The sequence below is a fragment of the Papio anubis genome, chromosome 18, assembly GCF_008728515.1.
Source record: "Papio anubis isolate 15944 chromosome 18, Panubis1.0, whole genome shotgun sequence".
In the NCBI taxonomy this organism is placed as follows: Eukaryota; Metazoa; Chordata; class Mammalia; order Primates; family Cercopithecidae; genus Papio; species Papio anubis.
The window spans coordinates 201,208-224,183 of NC_044993.1; the positions used below are offsets into that span (position 1 = coordinate 201,208).

Consider the following 22,976-nt stretch of genomic DNA (forward strand, 5'->3'; position numbering starts at 1 on the left):
GGCGAGCAGACGGAGGCAGTGAGGACTCCCGAGTTCTCATTGAGTCTGTTAGTGCCACGCTGAGGTGGGAGCCAGAACCAGGACACCTGGTTTCCATCCACCTCTAGGAGCTAAGAGCCTATTTCTTTCTCCCGGCAGGGAAGCACAGCCTCAGTGAGAGAAGAAAAGCCACTTGCGTTTCTTTTTCCTTTTTTTTTGAGACGGAGTCTCGCTCTGCCGCCCAGGCTGGAGTGCAGTGGCCGGATCTCAGCTCACTGCAAGCTCCGCCTCCCGGGTTCACGCCATTCTCCTGCCTCAGCCTCCTGAGTAACTGGGACTACAGGCGCCCGCCACCACACCCGGCTAATTTTTTTTGTATTTTTAGTAGAGACGGGGTTTCACCGTGTTAGCCAGGATGGTCTCGATCTCCTGACCTCGTGATCCACCCGTCTCGGCCTCCCAAAGTGCCAGGATTACAGGCTTGAGCCACCACGCCCGGCCTTCCTTTTTTTTTTTTTTTTTTTTTTTTTTGGAAACAAGGTGTTGCTCTGTCACCCAGGCTGGAGTGCAGTGGCATAATCATGGCTCATTGCAGCCTTGATTTCCTGGGCTCAAGCGATCCTCCCACCTCAGCCTCCCAAAGTGCTGGGATTACAGGTGTGAGCTACTGCACCTGACTCAGGTTTCTTTTGTATACAACAACAAATGAGTGGAACAAAGATGCTAGGGAGTCTGAAACAACCTGTGTGTGCTTGTGAAAGACGACAGGTTTCATTCGGAAGGGAGATGTCTATGGGACATTTGCTGCCTGGAGATGCCCCAGCAGCTTTGAGAGGAAGGTCCTCCCACACTGCAGGCAGGTGGGTAGTGGACAGAGGTTACCGGGCAGCCTCAGCCTCCATCTGCCTGGGGGCACCAGCCCAGCCCGGCAAGGAGCTTGGTGGGAATGAGGCACAAAGGAGGAGGTCGGATCCTGACCAACCTGTGGCTACTGGCGCTGGCTGTCTTGCCCCTGTGACCTCACTTCCTCACCTGCAGGACAGAGGCAACTCCTACTCAATCTCACGCATGACGTTACCTCGAATAACAAGTCAGGTGGCAGACACAACACACAACACAGGCACGATCCTCAGTGACGAGCAGTGAGGCCACCAGGGCCCCTGGCTCGGCCCAAGGGTGACCTGCCCTTGACTCTCTTAGGCTTGGAGTCAGGACAGGGATGGCTCTGGGGGAGCCCATGCTCTCGGCATGGGAAGGGGTACAACTCCCCTTTTCACCCCACCCCCAGAGGAAGACCTCACACATCTTGAGGCGGCCACAGCATTTGGTTCCACCGGGCCCACCCCTACGCGTGGCCCCCAGGGGGTTTAAATGCTGACAGTGAGTGAAGTCCATTTCTGATCTCTCCGGCCTCGAGGGGTTTCCCGCCTTCCCAGGTCTCAGGCTGAGTGCTCTCAGAAGCACCAGGGCCAGGGCAGACCGGGGGACGCAGCACACCCATTCCTGGCAGACACAGGAACTGGCAACAGTCCAAAGCGGGCACCCTGCAGCAACTTTCCCATCACGCGTCCCCAGCCCCCACTGCCAACACTCGTGGAAGGCACAGGCACCCGGCCACACACCCACGGCACCCCTCCCAACAGTTTAACACTCGAAACACAGACGTGTCCACCTGAGACACAGGGAGACGCCCACACGGGGACACCGGGCAGCCGTGAAAGAGAAGGAGAGCCCTTTGTGCGGAGAAAACCCAAGGCCCGCACTGAGGGAAAGAGAGGGCGGCCCCTGAGCTCGGGAGGAGACAGAGCCGTCTGCCTGCGCACAGACAAAAGACGCTCCCTGGTTGCACTCAGCACCTCGATTTGGAGCATGTAGGTGTGCTAGTGTCAAGAAATCAAGGTATGAGAGTGAGCAGGCCTGCAGCACCCACGTCAGTCTGAGAATTCAGGGTGGGGGCCTGGCGGTCCAGAGCAAACACGGACCTGCTGTCAAACAGCCCGTGTGGCTCACGGTGCTTCCCTGGTTCCCGCTGATGAAACAGATACATCGCCTACCATAAAAGTTACTGCAGGCCGGGCGCGGCGGCTCACGCCTGTCATCCCAGCACTTTGGGAGGCCGAGGCGGGCAGATCACGAGGTCAGGAGATTGAGACCAGCCTGGCCAACACGGTGAAACCCCGCCTCCACTAAAAATATAAAAATTAGCTGGGTTGGTGGTGCATGTCTGTAATCCCAGCTACTCAGGAGGCTGAGGCAGGAGAATTGCTTGAACCCAGGAGGTGGAGGTTGTGCTTAGCTGAGATTGCACCAGTGAACTCTAGCCTGGGCAACATGGCAAGACCCTGTCTCTATTAAAAATACAAAAAAAGGCCGGACGCAGTGGCTCATACCTGTAATCCCAGCACTTTGGGAGGCTGAGGCGGGCAGATCACGAGGTCAGGAGATCGAGACCATCCTGGCTAACGTGGTGAAACCCCATCTCTACTAAAAATACAAAAATTAGCCGGGCGAGGTGGCGGGTGCCTGTAGTCCCAGCTACTCGGGAGGCTGAGGCAGGAGAATGGCGTAAACCTGGGAGGTGGAGTTTGCAGTGAGCCGAGATCGCACCACTGCACTCCAGCCTGGGCGACAGAGCGAGACTCCGTCTCAAAAAAAAAAAAAAAAATAGCTGAGCGTGGTAGCATGCGCCTGTGGTCCCAGCCACTCTGGAGGCTGAGGTGGGAGGATTGCTTGACCCCCGGAGGCGGAGACTGCAGTGCGCCAAGGAACTCCAGCCTCGGCGACAGAGCAAGACTTGTCTCAAAAAAAAAAAAGGAAAACAGAAAAAGAAGCCGCTGAGAGAAGGCAAATGGAAACCCAGAGGGAGAAACGCCCTCACGAAACCAGGGAGTTTGTTTAGCAAACAGAGCATGCTCTTTGGGTCCGCGGGACCCATGTGCTTCCTCTTGCGTTTCACTTCCACCAGTGCCCATCTCAGAGGCGGTGGCTGATCCCTGGGCTGAGACCGACCCACTCCTTCCTTAAACTCACACAGCCCCGACACAGGGCGTCCTCCCACTGAAACAAGAACCTGGGACGCCAGGCATCGGCGTGTGTGGAGACCCAAGTCGGGCAGATGTGTCTCGGCCAAAGAACTGCCCTCAGCAGTGCCCCACACCCCCAGCTTCTCCGCTCCTGCAGGGATCCCGACCCAGCCCCTGCCTGGCGTGTCTCGAGGTGAGCCCCAAGGGGACCCCACTGCTGGTCACAGCAGAAAGCCAGCAGCTGAGAGGTGACAGCATCAGATTCTACCTGAGAAGGTGCCCTCTCTCCCGGCTAATAAGCACCCCTCACACAGGCCTCACGATGCGGCCATGCCATTAATCCCAGTCCAAGAGGTCCAGAGACTCGGGTGAGGAGCTGGCCCAAGGCCACCCAGCGGAGTCTGACCCTGGGCTTAGCCTTGGCTCCAGGGCTGACACGGAGACCTCAACTCTTCCCCTCACCACCAACCGAGTCCCCTGAGGGTGGAGTGCCTCACCCCTGCAGCAGCAGACCAGGGAATTTGCTACAGGTGCGGATTTTCTGGCTGACCTGGGAAGGTCAGATTCAGATGTTCCGGGGCAGGACTGGGATCTGGATTTAACAGGCCCGATAAGGGAGCCTCGAGTCCCGCTCGAGGGAGAAGACCTGTAGAATTCCGGAACCCACACGACGGGCCGGGCCTGGGCAGCTTTGGAAACACAGATTCCTGGGGCCTGCAAAGACCTACAGAGCTGGAATCTGGGGTGCGGGAATTTCTTTTCTTTTTTTTTTTTTAAGTTGAGTTTCACTCTTGTTAGCCCAGGCTGAGTACAATGGCTGATCTCGCTCACCACAACCCTCCACCTCCTGAGTTCAAGTGATTCTCCTGCCTCAGCCTCCTGAGTAGCTATTACAGGCATGTGCCACCACGCCCAGCTAATTCTGCATTTTTTTTTTTTTTTTTTTTTTTTTAAGTAGAGACAGGGCTCTTCCATGTTGGTCAGGCTGGTCTCAAACTCCCAACCTCAGGTGACTACCACCTCTCGGCCTCCCAAAGTGCTGGGATGACAGGCTGGAGGCACCGTAAGCCTGGGCCAGGGGATACACTTTTTTTTGAGACGAGTCTCGCCTGCCCAGGCTGGAGTGCAGTGGTGCTGACTTGGCTCACTGCAGTTCAGCCCTGGGTTTACGCCATTCCCCTGCCTTTCCCCAGCCTCCTGAGTAGCTGGGACTACAGGCACCTGCCACCATGCCCGCTAATTTTGTATCTTTTTAGTAGAGACAGGGTTTCACCGCGGTTAGCCAGGATGGTCTCGATCTCCGACTTCAGTGGATCCACCTCGCCTCCCAAAGCATGACAGGCATGAGCCACCGCGCCCAGCCCGGGGATATTTTTAACAGCTCTCCAGGTGTGGCGAGGCCTTCACAGAAGAGGTCGTGTGGTTCTGGGTGAATGTACATTCCGGATTCTTGCATTTCACTGTATGTAAATTTCACCTCAAAAGAAAACAACTATAAACAAATGTTGGCGTCTGCTTAATCCCACACGGGCTGAAGTATTTAGGGGAATTGTCCTACTGTCCACAACTTCCCTGAAATGCATTAAAATGAGATGGAACGGAGGATGGAGGGAGACACAAGGCAATACGTGGAGACACTGGAGGAGGAATCTGGAAGTGGGTAGTGGGCATTCCCTGAGATTCTCAACCCCCAGCCTGCCGCAATCGGCAGAATCACGGGCCCTAGAGCTGTCTGTGTTCTAACCTCAGAACCTGTGAGCATGTACTGAGAGGCGCTGAAGGCGGCAGGTGAGGGTCCAGGTGCTGACCCCTGACAAGGTAGATCATCCTGGGTTCCCAACCCGTTAAACTGTAAGAGAATAACCGATGTTTGTTTTGTTTTGTTTTTGAAATGGAGTCTCACTGTGTCGCGCAGGCTGGAGTGCAATGGCGCAACCTCGACTCACTACAACCTCTGCCTCCCAGGTTCAAGTGATTCTCCTGCCTCAGCCTCCTAAATAGCTGGGACTACAGGCGCCCACCACCAAGCTCAGCAAATTTTTTTATTTTTAGTAGAGATGGGGTTTCACTATGTTGGCCAGGCTGGTCTCGAACTCCTGACCTCAGGTGATCCACCTGCATCAGCCTCCCAAAGTGCTGGGATTACAGGTGTGAGCTACTGTGCCCGGCCCATACACTCCTTTTAAACTATTCCCATGTACTCCTCCTGCTCCTCAGTCCCAGAGAGACACACGTGCTGGAATGAAGGGGTCTTTGGAATGAGGAGAGAGAAGCCAGGCGAGGCTGGGCCCTTCCTCCAGGTGTCCTGGACTTCCCTGGGCACGAGCTGATTTGCCTAATTACCAGGTGTGTTTCCAGCCCGCCTTCCTCCTAAATGGGGCCTCAACTTTATCTGGAGTCCCAACGCCCTCTGAGGAGTCAGAGTGAATGACGAGGGCCGAAACCTTCTTCCTGTGCTAAGACCCACTGGTATGTTTGCTTAAACGGGCCGCATCCCAGGACCAGACCAACCAGTCCCTACAGGCTGTGGGAGCTGGCTCTCACCGGCACTCCAATACCTCTGTTGCTGAATTAGAAAAACAGCAGATTCTTTCCTATCTGGGGCAGAGAAACTATTCTCTGTGGACATCAGGCTGGTGGTGACTCGGTGTAGGAGGGCCTGGAAGGTGGCAGTGAGGACGGGGCCGCGTCCCCACCTTTAATCGAATCTCAACAGTAGCACGGGGATCCCAAGCCTTTGCCTGAAAGCACAAGGCAGAACTTGCAACAACTGCCCAAGCCAGGACTCAGCGAACAGTCACTGGGCTGTGCTCATTGGGGTCGCCTACCACAGCCAGCCGCGAGCACAGGCAGCTTCGCAGACGTCCCCATAAAGAAAACACGTTTGCTGCAGGACGGCCTTCCTGTGAGGTAATCCTTGCTCAGAGGTGAGACTAAATCGGGAATGCCATCTACAAACAAACCCAGCTCACACAGAGACACACCCAGCTCAGGCCCACACCCACACACAGCGGCCAGCCTCCTTCCCGCTTTCTACATGGAGGGGCTCCGCGACGGAGGTCATTTTACATCACCAAGAACGGGCACGGAGGAGTGCCCAGCCCCCACCAGGTGCACTTTGCAGAACCCCTCCCTGAGAATCCAGTCAGGATTCGCAGCCTGGACCCACATGTGCTGCTCCCTGCGGCGGGTCCAGCCAGCTCAGAGGTGCAGGATCCTGGACCCACATGTGCTGCTCCCCGCGGCGGGTCCGGCGAGCGCAGAGGTGCAGGATCCCTGGCTGCCACCCCCACTGGCCAGTGCTCCTGGAGCTGGGCGTGCCCCAGGGCTGCACAGACGCTAACACCACCGCTGCGGCTCCTCCCTCCCATTTCACAGAGAAGGAAACTGAGGTACAAAAGCAAACCTTCTCAAGCCCAGCAGGCCGTGGAGGCCTGAGCTGAGCCTGCCCCTGATACCGCCTGGGTGGATGATTTCCCTTTGTGGACTTCAGTTTTCTCATTTGTAAAATGGGAATCAAAACAGTGCCTTTGGCTGGGCGCGGAGGCTCATGCCTGTAATCCCAGCACTTTCAGAGGCCAAGGCAGGCAGATTACCTGAGGTCAGAAGTTTGAGACCAGCCTGGCCAACATGGTGAAACCTCATCTCTACTAAAAATACAAAAGTTAGCTGGGTGTGGTGGCGGGTGTCTGCAATCCCAGCTACTCGGGGGCCTAAGGCAGGAGAATCGCTTGAACCCGGGGAGGTGGAAGTTGCAGTGAGCTGAGATCGCACCACTGCACTCTAGCCCAGGTGACAGAGTGAAACTCCGTCTCAGAAAAAAAAAAAAAAAAAAAAAATTAGCTGGGTTTGGTGGCGGGTACCTGTAATCCCAGCTACTTGGGAGGCTGAAGCAGGAGAATCGCTTGACCTCAGGAGGCTGAGGTTGCAGTGAGGCGAGATCATGCCACTATACTCCAGCCTGGGCAACAAGAGCGAAACTCCGTCTCAGAAAACAACCACAACAACAACAACAACAAACTGTGTCCTTTGTCAGAGGAGCAAACGAGAGAACGGAAGGGCACTGCTTGACCCGGCCCTGCAGATGCCCTGGGTGCTGAAACATCGTTCCCTCCTGTCAGGGGTACCTGGCCTCATCTCCACACCATGTCTTGACTGAGTGCCCCTCCCAGAGTGCAAGAGAAGCAGAGCCTGAACTCCAAGGGTGCCCGGGGACCGTAAGGGCAGGTGATGCCCCTCAGCTCCGGTGAGGAGTCAGGAAGCTGCTGACAGAAGCCACCTGGTTTGAGGAGCGCATCCCAACCACAAGTGTCCTGGCTTCCAGGGGAGAGTCAGGAGGAGGAAAATGTTATCTCCTCTGGAAGCAGAATTTCATCTTTCCAGTCAGTTCTTGCTTTTCTCCAGCACAACTGCAGACACCATCTCCAGAAAACAACGAAACGCTCACATGCACACGTTTGCAGGGTGCAGACAGTCCTGGCCACTGAGGAGGCCCAGCCAGCCCAGATCCAGCGGCAGAACGGGCACGCTGGCTGCGGGCTGGAGGCCACGGTGTTCCTCGGCAAAGGTGGACTCCAGCACAGACACACAAAGGGGCTTCCGTGGGTGAAAAGGATGCCCCTTCACACAGGCAGTAACCATGGGGTGCTTCCTGGGCCCAGAGCCCCTCTCTCGCCTCACCCGGGCATGCACTGCCATCACTCTGCCTTAAGAAGGAATGGAGACAAGAAGCTGGGGCCTGCTCATCAGTGCAGCACAGGAGGGAGAGGGAACCAGAGGAAGAAAGAGCTTCGCACTCTGCAGAGCTTCAGACCCGGACGTGGTGCCCAGTGCTGCCTGGATTACTATGGGTGTTTCTGTGTGGAACACAGGCTGAGAGATGAATGGGTTGGGAAGGCTCAGGAATCTGGGAGTGTGGCGGGGCTGTGAAACAGCAGAACCCCAGAGCCAGTGCCCGAGGGGTGCCTTAGGGGCAGATGGCCTCAGAGCTGGGCAGAAGGGGGAGGGGCAGGAGGAAGGGTAGGGGATATCTGGAGGACCAGCAATGTGGGGCATCCTGGCATAAAGAGTGGGGCCTGCCTGTGAAAAAGTTTAGCATCGGCCGGGCGCGGTGGCTCACGCCTGTAATCCCAGCACTTTGGGAGGCCGAGGCGGGCAGATCACAAGGTCAGGAGATCGAGACCATCCTGGCTAACGCGGTGAAACCCCGTCTCTACTAAAAAAAATACAAAAAATGAGCCGGGCGCGGTGGCGGGCGCCTGTAGTTCCAGCTACTCGGGAGGCTGAGGCAGGAGAATGGCGTGAACCCAGGAGGCGGAGCTTGCAGTGAGCCAGGATCGCGCCACTGCACTCCAGCTTGGGTGACAGAGCGAGACTCCGTCTCAAAAAAAAAAAAAAGTTTAGCATCCAGGCGGGCATGGTGGCTCACATCTGTAATCCCAGCACTTTGGGAGGCCGAGGTGGGCAAATCATGAGGTCAGGAGATCGAGACCATCCTGGCTAACACGGTGAAACCCCGTCTCTACTAAAAATACAAAAAAATAGCTGGGCGTGGTGGCAGGTGCCTGTAGTCCCAGCTACTGGGGAGGCTGAGGCAGGAGAATGGCATGAACCTGGGACGCGGAGCTTGCACTGAGCCAAGATCGTACCACTGCACTCCGGCCTGGGCGACAGAGCAATACTCCATCTCAAAAAAAAAAAAAAAAAAAAAGTTTAGCGTCCAAAGTTGACAAGAAAAAACATTCAAAAAATAGGGTCACATGTAAAGCAGCCAAGCAGGGTGAAGAGGGCAGGTGACAGAAGGAAGGGCCGTCTCACCCACCTCGCCACACGTAGACCACACAGACCCACATCAGCACCATGTCTGAGATGTATTTGAGAAACCAGCCAGCTGGGCACGGTGGCTCACACCTGTAATCCCAGCACTTTGGGAGGCCGAGGCGGGCAGATCAGCTGAGGTCAGGAGTTCAAGACCAGCCTGGCCAACATGGTGAAACCCCATCTCTACTAAAAATACAAAAATTAGCCACGCACAGTGGCTGGTGCCTGTGATCCCAGCTACTTGGGAAGCTGAGGCACGAGAATCACTTGAATCCAGGAGGCAGAGGTTGCCGTGAACAGAGATCGCACCACTGCACTCCAGCCTGGGCGACAGAGGGAGAGTCAGTCTCAAAAAAAAAAAAAAGAGAAATTGGCTTTGTCTCAGGGAACAGCTCCCCACACAGCAGTGAAGCCTGACAGAGTTTCCTGCCTCAATTTGTACGAAGTAACTCTCCATCATGAGGTTTTAATAATGGCCTGATAAAGGCTGGGTATAGTGGCTCACGCCTGTAATCCCAGCATTTTGGGAGGCCGAGGCGGGCGGATCACGAGGTCAGGAGATTGAGACCATCCTGGTTAACACCGTGAAACCCCGTCTCTACTAAAAATACAAAAAAATTAGCTGGGTGTGGTGGTGGGTACCTGTAGTCCCAGCTTCTCGGGAGGCTAAGGCAGGAGAATGGTGTGGACCCGGGAGGCAGAGGTTGCAGTGAGCTGAGATGGCGCCACTGCACTCCAGCCTGGGCTATAGAGCCAGACTCCGTCTCAAAATAAATAAAGAAATAAAAAAGCCTCTTAAATTACCTTCACACGGTAACATATTTTCCATTCCCCCATTTAAACAAAAAGCTTCCAAGCAGTTATAAAGTCTTCAGAGTAAAGATTAGGAAGTCTCTTCTAGTAATTGTTTTTCTAATCTGAGCTTAAAAACGCAAAGTATTACTCCTTGTGTGCTAAGATATTATTATTCATCCTCCTAAATATGGTTTAGTTTGTTGTTTTTTTTTTCACAGTTGTTTTACACACCTACTACCCATCTTCAGTTTGTGTGAGAGGGTGGGTATCGAAGGCCCAAGGTCACAGGTTGAGAAATTCAACTGGCGTAAAAAACTGAAACTAAAATGCCAACAAGTGAGATGCGGATGTTTTCCTGTTGGTATTTACAGGGAGAAATAAATACGCATCTTTTAATGTATTTACGTATCACTTAAGTCCCAGAGAAAGGCTGGGTTGGCCACCTTTGAGGAGACAGCTGGCCTGCCGTCTCAGCTGACTCAGAAGCCCCACAAAGATGGCAGAGAAACTTCAGGGTAATAGATTTTTCTTAAACCTTAAAGAGACAGCAAGTCATAAACCTCATTCACCTTTATGAGACAGGATTATGAACGGAAACCAAAGATAGTATCAAATAAAAAACGAACTGGACCACAGGCGGGTACCGCCCCCTAAGCTCAACACGGTGCCCTGCCTGAACTTTGAACCCCAGCCAGGAACTGCTGCCAGGGCTGTGATGACTGGGAAGGGGCCACACCACCCAGGGGATGGAGGTGGAGAGAATCAGATCACTGCTCTGAGGACGCCTTGTACAGCACCAACAGGAAGCAGGCGGCTGGGCTCCCGCACAGCTCAGGGACAAACGAGGAGCCCTGGATTCTAACCACTTACCACTGTGTGCCTCGGTTTCCCCATCTTTACAGTCAGAGGGTCAGACCAACCAGGCTGCCTACAGCCCCCTCCTGCTCTGCACTCATCTCCAGGGATGGGGTGAAGTCCAGGCACCCTCTCACAGAGGCTCTGTGAGCATGCAGCCTCCTGGGCCCCGTGCACCTGCCGTCTCAGCCCATCCTCTGGGCGGCAGTGGGCACAGCCCTGAGGGGCGCCACACTGAATCCGAAGGCTGCCACTGTCTGAGTGCCCGCGCAAGCCTGCGCCTCGGGTTTCTCCAGAGGGAGGAACACTGTCAGGGCCTGCTCTTGCTGTCACCTGTGTGGGATACTGCAAATGGCAGGAGTGTGGAGGCACTGGGGGGGCTCCAGGATGAGCAGGACCTGGTGAAGGAACACGGAAGGGCCCTTGGGTGGGGCACAGCGGCCCCCACCCCACGTGGCTCTGTCGGTTGCTTCTGTTTGCCCTTGCCCTGGCCCTTCCTGGTCCTCCACAGAGGCCTCCTCATGCAAACCCACAGCTCAGGCCTGGAGAGTCCGGCAAACACACAGCCTGCCTCGACCCCACAGCACGGTACCAGCATTTGGGGTGCTACCCCATGCTCCAAGCCAGCACTCCAGCTCCCCAGGGAAGAAATCACTTTTGGTTTTTTTTGTAAAGGGTAAATAATCACTTAAGCTCACCATTCTCACTAACTTCAGGTATCTTTCTAGGGCCTAATTGTTGGTTCTGGTTGATGGTTAAGAACAGAAACACCCAGCAGAGGCTGTCTCCCCAACTTTACACACCCCGTCCTCTCCCAGCTAAACCCCGGGATTTAGTGTCAGTTCAGACACCAAGAGAGGCGCAGGCCCCACCTCCCACCCAGGAGAAAGTGCCCCAAGGGGACGCCTCTGTCTCCTTTCTCCCGAAGGCAGAGGAGGAGTCGCCCCAGCAAAGGCCCAGCTCCGTGCTCCCTGAGCCACCGGCCCAAGTCCCTCTCCCGGAGGAAGCCAGGCCACCGGGGAGCAGCCCGCCCCGCCCTGGGAGAGGCGTCAGATGGGGAGTCCGGGAGGGGAACGTCCAGGGCCGGGGAGGCAGAGGAAAGAGGGAGGGAAGCAGGGAGGAAAGAGGGAGGGAAGCAGGGAGGGAGAGGGGAGGGAGGGAGCTCCGGGTCCCGCAGAGAGGGGGTCCCCCGCTCCAGAAACGGTGGCAGCCCCTCCGCCGGGACAACCCCCGCCCCCGAGGGCGGGACGGACGCCCCAGAGCGCGGTCCCCGCCGCCTGGCCCCGCCCCCGGCCTCACCCGCGGCCTCGGGCTCCCGCGCCCCGACCGAGCCGTCCCCGCGCAGCAGGAGGTCCCCGGTATCCCGCAGGCGCCGGCCCGGCGAGCCCCGCAGCCCGCGGCAGCCCTGGAAGCACACGGCCCACGCCTGCTCCTCGTTGAGCGGCTGCTCGTAGGCCTTCAGCACCTCCTCCAGGGACAGCTCCCAGGGCTCCGGCCGCCCCGCGCCCGCCGCGTCGCCACCGCAGCTGCCCGCCCGGGCCATGGCGGGGCCGTCATCGCCTCCCGCGCGCCGGGCCCGCGTCCATGCAGCCGCGCCTTCCGCCGCGCAGGGTCAGCCCGGCCGCCCCGCCCCGCGCGAGCGCCTCAGGTGGGGGGCGGGGCGGCGCCGGGGGCGGGGCGCGGAGGGCGCGGGGGAGGGGCCTGCAGGGGCGTGGAGGGGGCGGGGCGTGGGGGGAGGGGGATGCGTGGAGGGGGGGGGGGGGGGGGGGGGGGGGGGGAGCGGAGGGGGAGGGGCGTGGGGGGATGCGTGGAGCGGGAGGAGCGTGGAGCGGAGCGGGAGGGGCTCGGAGAGGGACGGACCCAGGGGGCTGGACGCGGGCAGGTGCGGAGGGGCTGGCGGCTCAGGGCTGGGGACGCGGGGGCGCGGGGCCGAGGCCGGGTGCTGGGCAGGACCGGGGCCAGGGGTGGGGGGCGCAGACATGGGCCGGGGCCCGCGCGCTCGGACACGCGGTGACACCCCCGGCGCTGCCCGGCAGACCCAGACGGCCGATGCCCACGCAAGCCCAGGCCGGCGTCCAGCCGGGGACACTGCGGTGACCGCGGGGGCCTGGGAGGTTTGCCACTGGGAACGCGGGAGGGAGCCCGGAGGAGCTGAGCAGACAAAGCCCGCAGTGGCCTCCCCGAGCCCCGGGCAAGGTGACCTCCAGGGGTTGTCGCAGGGTGGCTGGGGTGATGGCGACTCCCCGCATCCGGCCTTCAGGTATGAAGCCCTTAATAAATGCCTCTGCCTAGCAGGGAATGTGCCTGCAGTGACGTCTCCAGGGTGTCCGTGAAAAATAAACACGCATGGTTGGCCAGGGATGGCGTGCATCCCATTTGGGGCGTTTGTGTCTTCAGGCCGGGTCACTCCCGGAGACTGGGTGTTCGCTTGAGGGACGACAGCTCCGTTGGGGCTTATCCCGAGACCTCTTCAGCCATAGCTGTGTCAGATCTGAGTAACTGGGCAAGAAAATGCAGTTGGGGCATAACCGTTCCCAAGCCTGGGTGCTGCCAGTACCACCAGGGCATGACATGCAGATTCCTGGGCTCCAGGGATGGAGATTCTGGTGCGGGTCCGAGGTGAAACTTGGGGCACTTGGAGTTCTAGACTCCACCTGGACAACTCCTGGTGACCACCCAGGAGTTCCAGACCCGCCTGGACAACACAGTGAGATCCCATCCCAAAAGAGAAGTTCCACAATGATTATTTTCTTTTTTTTCAGAGACTAGTTCTCACCCAGGCTGAAGTGCAATGGTACAATCGTAGCTCACTATAACCTCAAATTCCTGGGCTGAAGTGATCCTCCCACCTCAGCTTCCTGAGTAATGGGACTAAAGGCATGAACCACCAGGCCCAGCTGATTTTTTCTATTTCTTGTAGAGACAGGATCTCACCATGTTGTCCAGGCTGGTCTTGAATTCCTGGGCTCAAGCAGTCCAGTCCACCTTGGTCTCCAAAGTGCTGGAATTACAAAAATGAGCGACCGCGCCAGTCCAGCTGGACTTTTTTTTTTCCTTTTTTTTTTTTTTTTTGAGAAGGAGTTATGCTCTTGTTACCCCGGCTGAAGTGCAGTGGCGCGACCTTGGCTCACTGCAACCTCTGCCTCCCGGGTTCAAGCAATTCTCCTGCCTCAGCCTCCCAAGTAGCTGGAATTACAGGTGCCTGCCACCACACCCAGCTAATTTTTTTTTTTTTTTTTTTTTTTTGAGACAGAGTCTCGCTCTGTCTCCTAGGCTGGAGTACAGTCGCCTGATCTCGGCTCACTACAATCTCCGCCTCCCGGTTTCAAGCGATTCTCCTGCCTCAGCCTCCTGAGTAGCTGGGACTACAGGCGTCTGCCACCACTCCCGGCTACTTTTTGTATTTTTAGTAGAGACGAAGTTTCACCATATTGGCCAGGCTGGTCTCGAACTCCTGACCTTGTGATTCGCCCGCCTTGGCCTCCCAAAGTGCTGGGATTACAGGCTTGAGGCACCGCACCCGGCCTAATTTTTTGTATTTTTAGTAGAGACAGGGTTTCGCCATGTTGGCCAGGCTGGTCTCAAAATTCTGACCTCAGGTGATCTGCCCACCTCGGCCTCCCAAAGTGTTGGGGTTACAGGTGTGAGCCACCACGCCCGGTCCAGCTGGACTTTTCATCTGTAAGCAGAAAGGAGTCTGATGATCACGAACTGTGCCTAAAGTTTTTATAGTCAACAGCGGGGCAACGTTCACGTCTTTCTTTGATTCCCCAAACTAAAACACAACCAAAAGTAACAGGAGTGGACCGGGCACAGTGGCTCATGCCTGTAATTCCAGCACTTTGGGAGGCCGAGGCGACCCGATAGCTTGAACCCAGGAGTTTGAGACCAGCCTGGGCAACATCAGACCCTATTGCTACAAAACTTTAAAAACATTAGCCAGGTGTGGTGGTGTGTGCCAGTGGTCCCAGCTACTTGGGAGGGTAAGGCAGGAGGACCACTTGAGCCTGGGAGGTCGAGGCTGCAGTGCGCTGTGATTGCACCATTGCACTCCAGCCTGGGTGACAGTGAGACCCCATCTCTAGTAAATAAATGCATAAAGACTAACAGAAGCACTGGGGTTTTGTAGAAGGAAAATTGGAGATGAGCGGGGTGGGGGTGGGGTGCCATGCCCTGAATACAGTGTGCCACAAACCTGGCACTCAAGCAGATCTCCCCTCCTGATCTGCCCCTGCCGCCCCCAGCATAGGTACCAACAAAGGATAAGTTAGGAATCTCAAGTTCTGCCTTAGAAGAGCGACAGCAGAAAACCTTCCATGAGCATCTTATTTACGCAGAAGCAGCAGTCTCTACATTCGTGGTAACGAAAGGCCCTGGGCCACACACTGCCAGGTGTGTGACGATGGGGAATTGTTCTCTGCTGACGTCTGAGGCTGATCCTTGGGCCCACACACAGGGTGGTTTCTCCCTTCAGAATGCATGGGAATAGAGACTTCCATTTGCAACACCCCACTGAGCAGCTCTCACCACTTCTTGCCAGAAGTCAAGTTGGGGGACATTGCTCTCACCACGACTGGCCCACCACCCCCAGAGCACTCTTTGGAGCTGCAGCCTTACCACTGCCACAGTGCAGCACTGGCTGGGGACGTCTGAGCAGAAGATGGTAATTAACCTAATGGGAAGCTGGCTGGGGCACAAGGGGACCTTCTCTCTTCCTCAAAGGGCCTCACATGTCCCTTACCGACCACAAGGTTTTAGGATGTAATTTGTGAGCTCAGTCCTCCAGCCGCTGCTGCGTCCTGGCAAGGACCTAGTGCTGACTCACCTGGATGAACAGTGACTCTCTCTGAACTGGCATCAGCCATCCTACCTGGGATCCTTATGGACTCACCAGCAGTACTTACAACACTGAGATTTTACTAAAAAATGTTAAAAGTTAGGGCCAGGCACGGTGGCTCATGCCTGTAATCCCAGCACTTTGGGAGGTTGGGTGGTGGCGGGGAGCAGTTCACGAGGTCAGGAGTTCAAGACCAGCCTGGCCAATATGGTGAAACCCCGTCTCTACCAGAAAAATGCAAAAAAGGCCGGGCGCGGTGGCTCAAGCCTGTAATCCCAGCATTTTGGGAGGCCGAGACGGGCGGATCACGAGGTCAGGAGATGGAGACCATCCTGGATAACACAGCGAAACCCCGTCTCTACTAAAAAATACAAAAAACTAGCCAGGTGAGGTGGCAGGTGCCTGTAGTCCCAGCTACTCTGGAGGCTGAGGCAGGAGAATGGCGTGAACCCGGGAGGCGGAGCTTGCAGTGAGCTGAGATCCGGCCACGGCACTCCAGCCTGGGGGACAAAGCAAGATTCCGTCTCGAAAAAAAAAAAAAAAATTAGCCAGGCATGGTGGCACACGCCTATAATTCCAGATACTTGGGAGACTGAGGCAGAATTGCTTGAACCTGGGAGGCAGAGGTTGCAGTGAGCCGAGATGGCGCCACTGCACTGCAGCCTGGGAAACAAAGCAAAACTCTGTCTCAAAAACAAAAAAAAGGAAAGAAAGAAAACATGGCCAGGCACAGTGGCTCACGCCTTTAATCGCAGCACTTTGGAAAGCCGAGGTGGCCAGATCATAATGTCAGGAGATCAAGGCCATCCTGGCCAACATGGTGAAACCTCGTCTCTATTAAAAACACCAAAGGCCGAGTGCGGTGGCTCACACCTGTAATCCCAGCATTTTGGGAGGCCGAGGCAGGCAGATCACAAGGTCAGGAGAATGGTGAAACCCCATCTCTACTAAAAATACAAAAATTATCCAGGTGCGGTGGCTCACACCTGTAATCCCAGCACTTTGGGAGGCCGAGGAGGGTGGATCACGAGGTCAGGAGATCGAGATCATCCTGGCTAACACGGTGAAACCCCGTCTCTACTAAAAATACAAAAAATTAGCCGGGTGTGGTGGCGGGCGCCTGTAGTCCCAGCTACTCGGGAGGCTGAGGCAGGAGAATGGCATGAACCCAGGAGGCGGAGCTTGCAGTGAGCGGAGATCGTACCACTGCACTCCAGCCTGGGCAATAGAGCAAGACTCTGTCTCAAAAAAATAAAAAAATAAAAATATAAAAATTAGCTGGATGTGGTGGCACGTGCCCGTAGTCTCAGCTACTCAGGAGGCTGAGGCAGGAGAATCGCTTGAACCTGAGAGGTGGAGGTTGCAGTGAGCCGAGATGGCACCATTGCACTCCAGCCTGGTGACAGAGCGAGTCTCTGTCTCAAAAAACAAACAAACAAAAAGGGACTCAACGAGAAGCATCGTAGAGATTGATGCAGGTCAGTCGTTAACTCAGCTTGGAAAGCTTTAGAGCAAGGGTGTCCAATCTTTTGGCTTCTCTGGACCACACTGGAAGAATTGTCTTGAGCCACATATAAAATACACTAACAATAGCTCTGTGCATACATCTCACAGTGTGTTAAGAAAGTTTAAGAATTTGTGTTGGACTGCATTGAAAGCTTTCCTGGGCTGCATGCAGCCCACAGGCCGCTGGTTGGACAAGCTTGCTTTAGACCAAGGCCATTTCTACAGTTATGGATTGCCTACTTCTAAAAACATGCTTTTTTTTTTTGAGATAGAGTTTCACTCTTGTTGCCCAGGCTAGAGTGCAATGGCACAATCTCGGCTCACCGCAACCTCTGCTTCTCAGGTTCAAGCGATTCTCCTGCCTCAGCCTCCCTAGTAGCTGGGATTATAGGCATGTGCCACCACGCCCCGCTAATTTTGTATTTTTAGTAAAGATAGTGTTTCTCCACGTTGGTCAGGCTAGTCTCGAACTCCTGACCTTAGGTGATCTGCCCGCCTTGGCCTCCCAAAGTCCTGGGATTACAGACCTGAGCAACCACTTCCGGCCTTTTTTTTTTTTTGAACGTAGTCTCGCTCTGTCACCCAGGCTGGAGTGCAGTGACGCGATCTCAGCTCAACGCAAGCTCTGCCTCCCGGGTTCACGTCATTCTCCTGCCTCAGCCCCCCGAGTAGCTGGGACTACAGGTGCACATTACCACGCCTGGCTAATTTTTTGTATTTTTATTAGAGACGAGGTTTCGCCGTGTTAGCCAGGATGGTCTCGATCTCCTGATCTTGTGATTCGCCCACCTAGCCTCCCAAAGTGCTGGGGTTACAGATCTTTTTTTTGAGACGGAGTCTCTGTCGCCCAGGCTGGAGTGCGATGGTGTGGTCTCAGCTCACTGCAAGCTCCACCTCCCAGGTTCAAGCGATTCTCCTACCTCAGCCTCCGGAGTAGCTGGGATTACAGGGGCCCCGACACCATGCCTGGCTAATTTTTGTATTTTTACTAGAGATGGGGTTTCACCATGTTGGCCACGCTGGTCTTGAACTGCTGACCTTGTGATCCGCCCACCTTGGCCTCCGAAAGTGCTGGGATTACAGGCGTGAGCCACTGCGCCTGGCCAAAACGTGCTCCTTATCCTTCATTTCCAGTAGATTAGGAAATCCTGGGAGAGGGAAATGATCAGTAATCGGGCTGCTCTGCTTGGGGACAAACTTGACATTTAGTGTGGTGATTAACCCACCAGTGCCTGGGGTTGGGTAATCACTTTATCAAGTTATCGCAGGAGCAGAAACACTCCCAGAATGTTTATCTTACGGTATAACCTGCTCATTCATGCAAATTTACCAGGCACTGATTTCTTACGCCCGGGGAAAGAGCAGCGCAACCCCAGGTAGGTGCCTGCCCCTCTGTTCTTACAGGCAGAGTAATGGTACACAAGGAAACCAAGTCCAGCTGGCAGGTGGGGAAGGGCTCCCGGTGCCAACGTCCATCAGGAACCCACCGGTGATGTCTGCTTTTTCCCATGCTCTGTGTTTGGTGCTTTGAAAAATATCAGAGGAAGCCTTTGAGGGGCTGTGAATCTTCTCCACACCATAGCAGTGCCGTCAGAGGGGCTGTGTGGCTGATGACTGCAGCTGGCCACAGCTCTAGGAATTATACCTCTGGGCATCCTACAGACACAGAGCCTAGATCTCAACTGTGGGTTCCCGGAGGCTGAGAAGGTGAGTTGGGGGTCCCCAGGTGTTCTGTGGCTCTAATTACCCAGTGAACTCCAGGGGAGGAGTGTGGGGCCCCAGGGTCCCAAGTGGCATAGCAAAGCCCTAAGTGCCTTGTGACAGAAGTCAGAGCAAGTCAGGCACAAAGTCAAGTTCAGGTCAAAGGCCTCCTCCACCATCTAGACGCAGGCAGAGCCACTTTGCCTGTGGCCAGTGGAGTGCAGAGGTTTCTTTGGCCACGCCTTACTCATTCCATTTCAGACTCAAAAACAAGGTCGGCTCCTCCCAAGGGATTCTGTGTACACTGTCTGGGTGAGCAGCCAGGCCTCCTGCACCCCCGAGGCCCCTGAATACTCTCTTTGTCACGGTCTGTGCAGCCAGGCAGGGTCGGAGCTCAGGGGCCCAGAAGGAAAAGCAGACATTTGAGAGCCCTGGTTTTGTGCTTTCAGTTTATTTTAGGGTAACTATAAAGGCTGTGGATCCCAAGGGGTGCAAGATTGAGCCGGGCTGGACCTGATCTCTGAAAGGGAACCCAGGACAGCTCTGAGGGAAGGGTTCCGGCCCGGGGTGCTCCAAGGTTTCTAGGCTGGTGACTAGGCAGACACGGAGGCTGAGCATGGCTGAACCCAGACACTGTGAGGGATCCAGACCATGGGGCGGAATGTGTAGCCATGGGGAGGTCCCAGAGCGCAGACAGAGGAAGCCCTGGACAGCAGGAGGGCTGGGTCAGCGAGCAGGACCCGTGCAGTATGGTGAAGAGAGACAATCACCCTGTGATTCGGGGTCAGGAGATGAGGGAAATACTCAAGGCCCTGTCTGCTTCCTATTGAGGGTGGTCAGAGTTATTTACACTGTTGAATTTGTTTCATTTTGAATAGATAAAGCAAGGTGGTTAAAAATGAATGGGTCCTGGCCAGGCGCAGTGGCTCAAACCTGTAATCCCAGCACTTTGGGAGGTTGAGGCGGGTGGATCACCTGAGGTTGGAAGTTCAAGACCAGCCTGACCAACATGGAGAAACTCCATCTCTACTAAAAATACTAAATTAGTCAGGTGTGGTGGCGCAAGCCTGTAATCCCAGCTACTCGGGAAGCTGACACAGGAGAGTCAGGAGAGTCTCTTTTTTTGTTTCGTTTTTTGAAACGGAGTCTTGCTCTGTCACCCAGGCTGGAATGTAGTGGCGCGATCTTGGCTCACTGCAAGCTCCACCTCCCGGGTTCAGTTTACCCCATTCTGAGGCAGGAGAATCTCTTGAACCTGGGAGGTGGAGGTTGCGGTGAGCCAATATCTCGCCATTGCACTCCAGCCTGCGTGACAAGAGTGAAACTGTCTCAAAAACAAAAACAAAACAAAAAAATGAAAGGGACATGCTGAGATGTGTCACTTAGACACTAGTTCCTGCGTGAACATGAGGTGGACAAGCTCCTCCCCACATTCGACAGCAAACATTGTCTCAGATGGTGAAAGCACCTCCAGTGCCTGCCCAGGGGCCTGAACGTTGTAAAATGACAGAAAGAGACTGGGTGTGGCGTCTCACACCTGTTGTCCCAGCACTTTGGGAGGCTGAGGCAAGAGGACCATGAGCCTAGGAGGCAGAGTTTGTAGTGAGACGAGACTGTACCACTCTAGCCTTGGTGGCAGAGTGAGACCCTGTCTCACACACACACACAAAAAAAGGCCGGAAGCCGGGCGCGGTGACTCAAGCATGTAATCCCAGCACTTTGGGAGGCCGAGATGGGCGGATCACGAGGTCAGGAGATCGAGACCATCCTGGCTAACACGGTGAAACCCCGTCTCTACTAAAAAACACAAAAAAACTAGCTGGGCAAGGTGGCAGGCGCCTGTAGTCCCAGCTACTCGGGAGGCTGAGGCAGGAGAATGGCGTAAACCCGGGAGGCGGAGCTTGCAGTGAGCCGAGATCCGGCCACTGCAGTCCAGCCTGGGCGACAGAGCGAGACTCCGTCTCGGGGAAAAAAAAAAGAAAAAGAAAAAGAATGCGGAAGTTCCTTACAACTGATAGGGATAACTCTCTCCACACTGCTGTGTGGCAAAGCAGAGGCAGAACAGGCCATTACAAAAGATGTGCCAGATCAAAGGACAGGTGAACTTTTTTTTTTGGAGATGGAGTTTTGCTCTTGTCGCCCAGGCTGGAGTGCAGTGGTGCAATCTCAGCTCACTGCAAGCTCCTCCTCTCAGGTTCATGCCGTTCTCCCACCCCAGCCTCCCGAGCAGCTCGGACTACAGGTGCCTGCAACCATGCCCGGCTAATTTTTTGTATTTTTAGTAGAGATGGGGTTACACCGTGTTAGCCAGGATGGTATCAATCTCCTGAGCTTGTGATCCACCCGCCTTGGCCTCCCAAAGTGCTAGGATTACAGGCGTGAGCCACTGCACCCTGCCAAGACAGTTTTGCTCTTGTTGCCCAGGCTGGAGTGCAATGGCGCGACCTCGGCTCACCGCAACCTCCGCCTCCTGGGTTCAAGCGATTCTCCTGCCTCAGCCTCCAGAGTAGCTGGGATTACAGGTATGAACTACCACACTCGGCTAATTTTGTATTTTTAGTAGAGAGGGGATTTCTCCATGTTGGTCAGGCTGGTCTTCAACTCTGAACCTCAGATGATCTGCTGGCCTCAGCCTCACAAAGTGCTGGGATTACAGGCATGAGCCACCACACCCAGCCAATTTTTGTATTTTTAGTAGAGATGAGATTTCTCCATGTTGGCCAGGCTAGTCTCGAACTCCTGACCTCAGGTGATCCACGGGCCTCGGCCCTCCAAAATGCTGGGATTACAGGTGTAAGCCACTGTACCAGGTGCCCCTGCCGTTTTTTTTTTTTTTTTTGAGACAGGGTATCACTCTGTCACCCAGGCTGGAGTGTAGTGGCACGATCATGGTTCCCTGCAGCCTCAGCCTCCTGGGCTCAAGTGATCTCTCACCTCAGCCTCCCCAGTAGCTGGGACTACAGGCTTATGTCAGCACACTGGGCTAATTTTAATATTTTTTGTAGAGACGGGGTCTTGCCATATTGCCCAGGCTGGAATTCTTACCTTTGTTACTGTATTTAACGTATCTTTCTTCTCCGGCCATCTTCATGGTTTTCTCTCTGATTTCCACAGTTTGAACACAGTGTATGTGTGAAGCAGGGGCTCATATTTATCAAGTTTTGTGTGTGCTCTGGGCTCAGCTCTGTATTTTGTTGTCTTTTGTTATTTTGGGAAAATTGTTGGTAATTTTCTCTTCAAATATTTTTTCTAATTTGTTCTTTCTTCTTCTTTTGGGAGTCCTATTACAAGCATATTATATCATTTGGTATTTTCCCACAGTTCTTGGATGCTCTTTTTAAAAAAAAACACAAAAAACCTTTTTTCCTCTTTGTTTTCCAATGTGAGTAATTCCTATTTTTTTCAGCTGTGTTGATGATACTACCGCCCCATCAGAAGCATCACCTGTTACCGCGTTCTTTCTTTCTTACCATCTGATGAGTTTCCTCCTCATGCATATTGTTCACCCTTCATACAAGAGACCTCCACATATTAATCATAGCTATTTTAAATTTCCAGCCTGTTTCAATTTCTCGGTCACCTCTGAGTCTAGTTCTGTTAATTGCTTTGTCTTTTTTTTGTTTTTGTTTTTCAGACAGGGTCTTGCTCTGTTGCCCAGGCTGGAGTGCGGCAGCGTGATCTCAGGCTGTTCCCTGAGTACTCACCATGGATTGCGAAGTGTCCGAGTAGGGCCATGCAGGAGTCGTTGTGGGGGTTTCATGGACTCTGAATTCTCATTCCTGCTCCATTCTCCGCTGGTGAATCCAAGGCCCCACTCAGTGCCTCGGCTCACAAAGAGCATTTGTGGTGCTGAACGTCATCGAAGCAACCAACACAATAAAGGCGCCTGCTGGGGACCGCGGCCACTGCGGGGGGATGGGGACGGGTCTCCAGAGCCTCTACTTCCCCAGGGCTTTGAGGCATTTTAGCTTCCCCTAGGCACTCGCTCTTTTTTCTTTTTTGTTTTTTTTAGACGGAGTCTCGCTCTGTGGCCCAGGCTGGAGTGCGGTGGCGCCATCTCGGCTCACTGCAAGCTTCGCTTCCCGGGTTCCCGCCATTCTCCTGCCTCAGCCTCCCGAGGAGCTGGGACCACAGGCGCCGCCATCACGCCCGGCTAATTTTTTGTATTTTTAGTGGAGACGGGGTTTCATCGTGTTAGCCAGGATGGTCTCGATCTCCTGACCTCGTGATCCGCCGGTCTCGGCCTCCCGAAGTGCTGGGATTACAGGCTTGAGCCACCGCGCCCGGCCGGCACTCGCTTTTACCAATTCTTACGTTGGGTTTTGTTTTGAGACAGGGTCTCGCTCTGCCGCCCAGGCTGGTTAAAAGAAAACCCCGTCTCTACTAAAAATAACAAAAATCAGCCAGGCGTGGTGTCGCGCACCTGCAATCCCAGCTACTCGGGAGGCTGAGGCAGGAGA

General features: G+C 54.9%; 1 protein-coding gene and 1 long non-coding RNA gene across 4 annotated transcripts in view; both read right to left on the reverse strand.

The window, feature by feature from the left end:
- SPIRE2 (spire type actin nucleation factor 2) overlaps positions 1 to 12,084 on the reverse strand; it is a 41,773-nt gene extending 29,689 nt beyond the window's left edge. For 2 of the 3 annotated variants that reach the window (XR_641758.4, XM_009197101.3), the window contains exon 1: positions 11,772 to 12,061. Coding sequence is in view for 2 of the 3 variants with exons in the window: in XM_009197101.3 (XP_009195365.1) it covers positions 11,772 to 12,015 (244 nt within the window). In the remaining variant the exon portion in view is untranslated. Of the gene's footprint in view, positions 1 to 11,771 lie in introns of all 3 variants that reach the window. The other variant, XM_003917342.4, reaches the window with a different exon arrangement.
- A 6,860-nt stretch (positions 12,085 to 18,944) lies between these two features.
- Positions 18,945 to 22,598, reverse strand: LOC110742075. Its single transcript, XR_002519372.2, has 2 exons — positions 21,562 to 22,598; positions 18,945 to 19,287 (listed from the first exon to the last, which is right to left on the reverse strand). It is a non-coding gene; the product is annotated as an uncharacterized LOC110742075 (long non-coding RNA).
- Between the last annotated feature and the right edge of the window lie 378 nt (positions 22,599 to 22,976).